We start from the raw sequence: 10,115 nt of genomic DNA on the forward strand, positions 1-10,115 counted from the left end.
GTGGCCAGGGGGAGGCCACCAGCTGCCATGCCATCGGATCCGCGGGAGAGGCGGACACCGCGCTCCCGAGCAGGTGCGAGGTGGCCGTGGCGGCGATGACAGCGCACCCTGGAAGGCCGACAGGGGACGGAATCCCACGGGAGGCAAAGGACGAGCACCAGGACAAGGACGGCCTTTATCCTGGGCAGCTGGAGGCTCCCGTGACGTCGCATACACACCTGGGGGGAAAGGCCGACCTCGGGAAGGAGCGTGGAGCCACCGGACCCAGAGTCCAGGGTCCCGGAACCCCCTCCACACTCCGGGCGTGTGCCCGAGACATTCCAGCCATGCCACAAAAGCCCCCCATAAATCCTCAAATACACACACGATTCTAACTGCGCCTCCACACGCAGAGCGGGCGACCGGGGCGTGTCCGCCTGGATTACCCACAAAGGACCCTGAAGTCCAGGGCGAACGATGCGTTTGGTCTGCCACCGAAAAGACTACGGCGTGGCCACCGCCACCGTTAATCGGTGTATGTCCCAGGCACGCAGGCGAGCAAATGCCAGCTCGACTCACGTGATTAAGAAAGTTATTCAGCGCGTGCTGAAGGAAAATAGGAAAGACGTTTAGATCACCGATCTACGAAACAGCTTGCCTTCCTCAGCGCGGATGCTAGCCCCTTCCTGGGGACCGTTCAAGAATTCTACAGGTGCATCTCTGGAGAAGGGGCCACACTGTGGGCGAGGGGCTCCCCCCAGTGACCGCCTCTGGCAGCGGCTGCTACAAAAACAGTTCCATTTGTTCCTGATCATTCTGCAGTGTCGGATTTTCTTTATCCGTCCCATGAAACCCACGTGCTCTGACACCTACACACGAATCGACGCGTCTGTTCTGCACCGGGGTCACCGCTCCCTCTGCGGTCAGACGGGTCGCGTGTCCCCCAGCAACGCCACGGCTCCCGGACCTGGAAACGGCTCACTTACCCGGCCTGGGAGAAGCCGTCGCAATTTGATGGCTGACGCTGGACAGGGCCTTCCGTCTGATTGGCAGACTTTAAATAACAGGATCGAATTTCCCCTACAAAACCACAGGATTTCAGCAGAGAACACGAGACAACTCTCCGTTTACCGTCATTTCGGCTTTTTGCAAGTTACAGGGGACCCGTTCTGAACTGTTCTAACAAAACCACTAGCCATCTCGGTCTGTTCTTCACACTTCTCCTTAACTCAGAGGACGTGTGCCAGCCTCCTCCTCGCTCCTATGATGACTCTTGGACAAGTCTGCCTTAGCTACTTCCGACTTCCTTGCTTTGACCGATTCACGTGCAACATCTCTTAATTCGCTCTTACATATTCTCTTCGTGTGTCCGTGTGCTCTGTGTGTGCAGAAACTGGGTTTTTCGAAGAGGCTTATTAAGCGTGTGGTTCTGCTCGGAGGAGCACGTAGGACAGCCCCCACCTTCGAATTTGCGGCTGAGCGGTGCAGGGCGCCCTGACTGCTGAGTCAGCCTGGGAACGAGGAACGGCAAGAGATGGAATTCATCTGCAGGTACATTAGTCTGCTAAAGAGGCTCAGGGTGTCGAGGTGTGAAAATCAGTTCACGTTATAAATGTAAACGGTCTCTCCCAGGAGAGATTTCAGGAGCACCTCCTTCAGGTGACACGGGATGTAATTAGCCTCATCTGTCAGGAGCAGGGGACGGAGCTGGAGCACTGGACCTCAACCTGAAGGTCCCTCCCACCAGCAGAAATGTCACGATGACCGGCACTGCCCCTCTGCAGGCCGCGATGTGACTGCCACCGCCGGGCCTCGCGATGTAAATACTAGATTTCTGCACGTCAAACTACACACTACTCATCTCTAGACCAGGTGCCATGCGATGCACTATTCAAACCAGGATCTTCGTGAGGCTAAAGTAACAAGTATTCATTGCTCATAAGGGACTCAAGCCAAGACCCATCCTTCAAAATCTAGGACCTACATCCCTTGTCTACAGAACTTTGACTTGCCGCTTAATGACTTTCCCTCCCTCCCCTTCTCTCCCTCCCCCTCCCCTCCCCCTCCTTCCCTGGTCCTCCCTTCCCCATATCAAGACCATATTTCAATATACATCCAAAAAATATTTACTAGGTGCTGGCCACTGCCTTTCTGAAGTTTGTAACTGTGAATGGGGAAATGTCATTAATCAAATAATTGTAAGTCGATAAAGGATTTACAAGCTGTAACAATATCAAAGAGAGAGCCGGCCGATGACTCCTGGAGGTCAGGAAAGGTTTTCCTGCAGAAGCGTCTGCAGAGCCGCGATCCCAAGGGTGAAAGGCACCCTGTGGGCTACGGGCACGATGTGTGCAAAGGCCCCGGGGCCGGAGGGCACGCTCTCTGCTCTGAGGACGCTGCGTACGAACAGCCGTAGGCCTACATCATCCTGCCCCAAAGCCTGGCACCTGGGCCGGAGGTCCTGCGGAAGCCTGCGGCAGCTGCCCATGTCGCCCCTTCCTCCTCGTCATGAAGGGCTCTGAGCACTCACCGTGTCCATCGATGAAGACGTGCACGGCCTCTGCGGGCATCTCATCTTGCACGGACGTCTCGGGCCCGCTGATGACTTGCAACACTGAGCTGTCTTGTTGGGAAGTCACCCTGTAGATTATCTGTCTTTGTCTGCTGCCCTGGAAACTTAACACAGACACAAGGGACGAAAACTGTTAGAAACTCCTCCTCCTCCTCGGCAAAGCACTCGAAGCAGCAGCCAGTCAGCGAGGATGCCGCAGGCTTTGCACCGATGCGAAGCTAAAGGAGCACATGATCCTCACAGGGCCGTGATCCTGGCAGGCTCGGCGACCCCTGGGCCGGTGCCGGCGTGGTTCCGACTCGGCACGTCCGGTGTTCCTTGCTTGGAACCGGGTCCGCTGGGCCTCTCGCCTTCTAGGATTGCCTCCTTCTCCGGGGAGCGGTTACCTGGAAAACATTGCTCTGTGTGTTAATATAATATTAAATTAGGAAATTAAAGTGAATGCACTTGGAAATAAGTTACCAAAACTGAAACGAGACTAGATAGAAAATCTAAATCGCGCCTGTGAATTCAGAATGCATCTAAATAGATCTTCATTTTACTAGCTGCGGAAGTACCTGTGTATATTTGAGAAACGGAAGGGTGTGTGTGTGCGTGTGTGCGTGCGTGTGTGTGTGTGTGTGTGCGTGTGTGTGTGTGTGTGTCAGGGACATGCTATCTAGATATCTTCGAGCACCATCCACCTCACGTATGGGTTCAGGGACTCCTGTGACTAAGTCCGCTGAGAAGCACCGTTCAGATTACTTAGGCCTGAAAGGTTCATTAGTTATAAATGGACAGCATCGGATAAAAAAGATCACACGCACAGCCCTGGCTATTTTGGAGCAAGATCCCATTTACCATTTTGAAATCTTATCAATCTCTCCCGCTCACTCATTCTTCAAATCTAAATCTTCAGGCTAACGGCGAATTGGCCGCTTTGTAAAGTGGCCGTAGAGCCGACCTCGGCTGCCCGCCCGGCACCATGGGGGACACGGTGACACGCTACACCTGCTCCTTGCCCCAGAGACCTTAAGGTGAGCGAGAATTCCAAGATCGACAGGTACGGATTGTTTTTGAGAGTTTTTAGAATCCTCTTTACACGATGGACAGAAAAAAAAAGTCTTAGCTTCCGCCATCATGCACCATAGAATCTGCGCCTAAGGATCAGGCCTCTTGTCTGAGGACAAACTCCAGCGCCCACGTTTGAGGTCACGATGACTACTGTGTCCCCATGACCAAAGGCACCACCAGCCACCTTCTCCTCAGAAAGCGTCTGCCTGTGAGAAGCACAGGGCCGAGCGGTGTGCAGCCACAGACCCTCCCAGACCTGCCGCTCGGAGAGGCGTCGAGGGCCACCTCGGCCACAGGCAGGGGAGCCGAGGCTCCCGCGTCTGAGCCTCGCCCTTCAGCCTGCAACAGAGCCTCCCGTCCTCAGATGAGAAACGGGCGAGCGCGCTGGCTTCGGGTTCCCCACACCCGCGAAGCTCCTGCAGGGCTCCCCGGCACAGAACGTTTGCGTCTCACCTGGCAGCTTGTCAAGACGGACGTTTTCGGGTTTTAAGGAACACATCTGTGAGCAAGCGCTATCACGACAGAGAGCTCTAGCCAGTGGCCGCGTCACACAGTGAGCCACGGTGACTGTCACGCAGCGAGCCACAGTAACTGTCACACAGCGAGCAGCCATGACTGTCACACAGCGAGCCACAGTGACTGTCACACAGCGAGCCGCGGTGACCGTCACGCAGCGAGCCGCGGGATGCATGCTTACTCAGCTCTGCGCCTTCGCACCACGTGGGTTTTGACCGTTTGTTCACACCTCTTCCTACCTCGGTGTCTCCTTCCCCTGAATGGGCACGCTGCTCATATGTGTCAACAGACATATACGTTTTCTCCTTTTCTCCTTAAAAATACATTTATAGGAATTTTCTGCTCATAGAAACGTCTACATTAATTTTATATAACTTAAGACTGGATGAAAGAAAAGAAGTCTTGAATCGCTCTTGACCCCGCCAAGCTTGCGTAGGAGCCAGTGTGATCCACACCACACCAGTCTGTCTTTCTAGGCACACACATTATTTTACAAAAATTAGGTCATAATACAGCTATTGTCTTATAACCGTTATATTTATCCTAAAGTATTAAAAATATTTAATGACATTAAACATTCTTCTATATTATCCAAAAATGGCAGTTATATAATAGTTCATCGAAACCGTATAATTTATTGAACTAGACCCCATCGTTATAAATTTAAGTTATTTCGGTTCTTCTGCACTATAGATAATTCTTCAATAACATCTCTACATAAATTCATAATTATTTTCCTAGAAAGTCTAGAAGAGACTGACTATCCAGATGGACGATGGCAAAGCAATACATATGAGAACAGAACTCTGACCCACGATCCACGGCAAACACCCCGAATTCCAACCCGCTGTCTACGGTAACCAGCCCAGGAAGCCAGCACGCGCCACCCAAGGCAGACCCGCAGGAAGTCAGTCTGCTGTTTCTAGCAAACGGTCCCGGAGGCCACACGATAAGCCTCACACGATCGGCCCCCGAAGGCGAGGACCAGATCAGTAACCGACAGCCCCGTTCCCATCTCTGCTCCCGCCGGGAGAGCCTATGCGCCCAGCCACCCGCAGAGGATGCGCTCGTGAGCGGCCTCCAGTCTTTCCACGACAAAGCCCTCGCTCCTCTGCCTGCCTCTGAGTCTCTGCCAGGCGCAGGCGGTGTGGCCGCCACCCCGCTCCCCAGGGCTGAGTCCTAACAGCGTTCGCTTCTCGTGTGACTGGCCTTTATTTCCACAAAGTAAAATGAAGCTGTATCAAAACCAAACCAAACCATGGTTCTGAAGCCTGTCGAGGAGTGTGGGGTTTTCCATAGCCTTGAACTTCAGGACACCCCCGGGGAGACGGCCTGGGTGGGAAACCGGAGCGCAGAGGGAAGTGGGGAGTCTCACACCTTCACCGTCATGAACCCCTCAAACGGGAGAAAGATTAGGGGATGTTCTCTAGGCCACCGACGCCCCCAAATGCTGTCACGTCGTTGCGTAAATACACACCAAATGGGGCTTTTAGATTACAATGAAGGACAAATTACTCCGTGGTAAAGGAGCGAGGGGACATTTGCGACCTCTAAGATGTAAGGCGCCACCGGAAAGCCATCTGATCTGCCGCCGTTGGCACCGACTGCCTTCCAGAACTTCCTCCTCTCTCCCTCGTCCCTTACGAGCCTCCGGCCCCTCCTGGAACTGCGTACGAGCCCGTCCCACGCCTCCGGCCCTGCCGAGCTGGCAGGCCCCCGACGACCGAGCGCACACCGGTCCAGAGACGCGCTCAGGGCGCCCACGCCTCCTCGAGCACCCCCGGATTTCTAAACCGACACTGTTCTGACTGAACGTGGCTGGCCGAAAAATTTAAGAAGAGCAGAAATTTAAGTAAACAAACCAAATAAACCTCACATATGGCCCGAGCGGAAAATCAGAGTAAACGGCTGAAGTGGATCAGGTAGCAAGGCTTTCCCCATATTTTTCTGATTGACTAAATCTGCAACATATGCTTATTCCTACTGAATTGAAGAAACCGCGCCCCGGATGGATTTGGCAAGCTGTCCAGGCTCCCCCAGCTGGTGCTGCAAACCCAAGTCTGGCCTTGGGCCAATACGTTCCAAAGCCAGAGCGCTGCCCACCGTCCACCCTGCACATGGCCTCCTGGAAGCCAGAGCCGCCTGGACTGGCGCTGTCCAGCACGGGGACCAGCGGCCCCGTGTAGCTATTTAAATGAGCTAAAATTCAATAGAACTAAAAATTCAGTGTCACAGCCCCACAGTCCCCATGTCCAGTATTTAACAGGTACACGTGGCTAGTGGCTACTGTTCTGGACAGAATGTAGGGCGCATTCTCGTCACCAGAGAAAGTTCTCTGAACGGTGCTGGTTTAGAAGAATGAATCCTGATACTAAGTAGATGATGAACGCCCAAGTCTTGTACCAGAAAGATTTTTACGTCAAAGTGAGCGATGCTTTCCTTACACAGCTCACGTCTGTTAAAAAGGTGAATTGAATCTTTGCTGTTCCGATCACACTATATACTGAATCTTAGATATACCCAGAGTAAAATGGAGAATGCACTCACTTAACATAATTCGAATAGTTAAACTTAATGAATTTTCCAACAAGAGTGGACCAATGGGCTAGCCTGGCAATCCTTCAGGCAGAGCGTGGGAAGCGCAAACTCCTGGGAGCTGGCGATGGAGCCAGAGGGGGCCTGGCTGCCCCCGCGAGCAGAGCACGGCCAGCGGCCCAGCCTACGGGGACGAAGCAGCCGGGGGCGACCACGACCTCCAGCAAGCAGTGCCACCGCACGGCCACGACGTCACCAGAGGGGCACGCAGCTGTGATGTACTCGAAAACCGTGGAAACGGGGACCCCAAAAGTGAGACGACTCGGCAAAACCCTAGTCCAGCAACACCGTTTCCCACTGAGGAGTCTGAGGCCCAGAGGGAGCAAGTAACCCGAAAACAAGCGAACCCGTATTCACGCGGGAAATGGCGTTTACTTTTCATGGGCGCTGGCCCCGGAGCCACACCGCCTGGGGTCACGGCTCGCTCGGTGTGGGTACCTCCGACGCGAACTAGACCAGTGGGGGAAGTCGGGGAAGACACCTGAGCTCCGTCTGCAAAAGAGGACAGACGGCAGGGCCCGGACCCAGGGCTACCCGCGGAGGAAGGAGTTAGCACGCGGATGAGCGTAGGATTTACGGCTCAAAACGGGAGCGCCCTGGAGAGAGGCGGCACCACGACTGATAATTACGTTGGAGAAACAAGGGTAGATGGGCCCCCTCTCGGGCAAAACGCAACACGCGGTCACCCGTTAACGGAGGGACACGGCAGGACAGCGGCCGGCATAAGGTGAGAGCTGTGTGTTCGTTGTAATTGTGCGCATAACATGGGACCATCAGGGAATCCTGATTACAGGATTTGAGAACGAAATTCAGCAGAAAAGTGGATTCGCTCAGCAGAGACTCGCTTTACGATCAGCTGTCCCAGAATGCGCCTCTCTGTAAAGGGAGAGGGACGTCTGCCGTGAGTTCTCGTCGCCGTGGTAACACACAGCTGCTCACTCTTTGGAAATAAACAAGACCCCTTCTCGGGGTGACACGTTTCCTCCTGTGCCGTGAGCTCGCTGGCGGAGCCGGCCAGTGTTAACACACGCTCGCCCCGTGCTCGGGGTCGGCACATTCAGTGACAGGGCCAAATACCGGTGACTGACAGTGCCAAGCGGCGAACGAGCCCCCCAGCGTGCGCCCCCCGCAGAACCACGTCCCAGAGGCAACGGCGAAGGCCGCGTCCTCGCCCCGCATCGTCAGGACGGAGCCGGCGTGCCACCCTACCTCTGGGGAGCCCGCTGTCCCCGTCCGGCTCCGCTGGGCCACCCCTCTGGCTGGACCCCGCCACCTTGGCGCCACCGACGGATTCCAGCAGGGAGACGAACTCCAGGAAGTTGGATTCGTTGGGGGTCTGGCCCTCCTTGGCCTCCAGGTCAGACTTGGAAGTTGGCATTGCTTTCTCTTTACCGCTGATAACTCCTGCGGAACTTTCGCTGAAGACGGCGTCGGTCCCGGAGTCCACGCTGCGGCCCCGGGGGGGCCCCTGCTCATGGCTGGCGCGGGCTGGGAGCCGGGCCGCGGGTTCACAGGGGTCTCTCGGGGAGGCGCTGAGGCTCGTGGTGGCATGTCCCCCATCTCCAGACTCCCGGCCGGAACGCTGGGTGGAGGGCGCCTCCGCCGCCCACCTCTCTGCAGTCCTCCGACCCCCGCGGCCTCCGGGACACGTGCCTCCTCCGCCACCCCCAGGCAGCTCGAGGGTGATGACGGGGACTGTCACCTGCTCGGTGCGTGCGGGCCTGGCCGCCCCGGGGGGGCCTGGCGCAGCACCCGGCCTCACACCCGTGGACTCGGGGCCCAGCGCCCTCGGGGGCAGCGAGCTTTCCCCGTCGGTCACGGAGCTCGGGGTGCTGCTCATGGTGATGACGATTCTGATGGGCTCCTGCAGACTCGGCGGCTCTCCCGGGTGAGAGGCATCGCAAAGAGTGACGGCCACCTCGCTGTCTGAGGGGTCCGCTGCCTGGGTTGAGGGAGGGTCCACCTGCCGGGCAGCGTCCACCAGCTCATGCTCAGGTTTGGGGACAACCGTGTCACAGTGAGGGCAGCTACTGCTTGGGCTGTCCTGAGGCGACCTGCCCTGCATCTGCTCCCCTGGGGGGCCCCGGGCACCCCCCATGGGCTCCGGAACCAGGACTGAACGTTCGCTCCCCCACGGCTGGAAGGAGACGTCGGTTTCTAGTAAGTCATACTGGGACAAGGACAGGTGTGGCCGCTTTTTCAAGGCGCCCTTATCCACCAGGCCACCGTCAGACCTGTGGCGGGGCGGGGGCCGCGCCTCGCCGCCTCCTCCCCTCCCTCTGCCGCTTTCCTCTGCCGCCGCTGGTTTAGTCGGTCTCGCCGCGGGGGCCGTGCTTTCCAGCACGTGAGCCTCAGAAGCAGGTGAGGGAGATGACGCCAGAGCCCCAGGCTGCTCCTCCGACAGAACGACACCTGAAACGAACGAGGAGAGCAGCGTCGTTAGCGTCCGAAACGGCCGGAGGGAGACCTCATCACCACAGAACCGCACGGGCGCCAGCAGCCAGCATGGCTGGACGCTTATCCCAACAATATCGCCCCCTCGGGGAGACTGTTCTCGAAGTCTCCGTGTTCGAAACAATAAGTCAGACGTCTAGCTCTTACTGTCCCGTGGCCTCGGGGGGCAGGCTGGGCACCACGTCTGGGCCTCACAGTGGGAAAGTTTGCTGCCCTGCTACTTACTGGCCTTATTACTGGGGGACAGTCACTGCGTCCTCCTAAACCGAGATGTCTCAGCTGGTCTCAGCTGTGGCGAGGTGACGTTGTGGACCAGACAGGTTTCTGTCGCCCGAGCACTGTGGGGTGTCTAGCAGCTTGCATGGCCTCCACCCACTGGATGGCATCACAGCTCCGCCCTCAGTCCCCACAAGGAAGAATGCTCCAGACCCTGCCAGGTGTCTCCGGGAGCAAACCGCCTGGCTGAACGTCGCTGCTCTAACCTCAGCCTCCTTATCAAAAAGCGGGGATGATTATGCCATTCCCTAAGGCCGGTGGGATCTGTGCGTATGGACCAGGAAAGTACTTGCCCAGGAAATGGCAACGGGCTCGTCGGGGCCTTGACCCAAGGCCCGTGGTAAACTCACACTTCTGACGTGACGCGTGCGTTTTCAGAACATTAAACACTGCACCTGCAACAGTGTGTGCTGAGGCGGGTGGCCGACGGCGCGCTCTGCCCTTCTCCCGCGTCCCCGTCCCCGTCAGCGAGCCTGCCCTTCCCAGGCGTCTTAGGCTTGAAATCTTGGGGTCCTCTTGTTTATTTCCTCCCCTAGCCCAGGGCCGTTGGATGGCTCAATGCCTCCAGGTCAGCCTCGGGGAGGCCGAGGGGAGCGTTCATTATCTGAGGGTCTGCAGAGCCACGGGGAAAACAGGATGAGCAACTTCTCGCTTACTCAAATACTGCAGG

At 56.6% G+C, this 10,115-nt stretch overlaps 1 protein-coding gene across 1 annotated transcript in view; it reads right to left on the reverse strand.

Moving 5' to 3' along the window:
* Nucleotides 1-10,115, reverse strand: part of PCNX2 (pecanex homolog 2) — a gene marked incomplete at its 3' end in the record, with an annotated part of 168,179 nt that overhangs the window by 132,431 nt on the left and 25,633 nt on the right. Inside the window, exons 6-9 of the mRNA XM_023519783.1 lie at nucleotides 7,925-9,127; nucleotides 2,793-2,937; nucleotides 2,510-2,655; nucleotides 966-1,059 (exon numbers count right to left, since the gene is read on the reverse strand). Coding sequence (XP_023375551.1) covers nucleotides 966-1,059; nucleotides 2,510-2,655; nucleotides 2,793-2,937; nucleotides 7,925-9,127 — 1,588 coding nt within the window. The remainder of the gene's footprint in view (nucleotides 1-965; nucleotides 1,060-2,509; nucleotides 2,656-2,792; nucleotides 2,938-7,924; nucleotides 9,128-10,115) is intronic.

This window comes from Pteropus vampyrus, unplaced genomic scaffold, assembly GCF_000151845.1.
Source record: "Pteropus vampyrus isolate Shadow unplaced genomic scaffold, Pvam_2.0 Scaffold237, whole genome shotgun sequence".
NCBI lineage: Eukaryota > Metazoa > Chordata > Mammalia > Chiroptera > Pteropodidae > Pteropus > Pteropus vampyrus.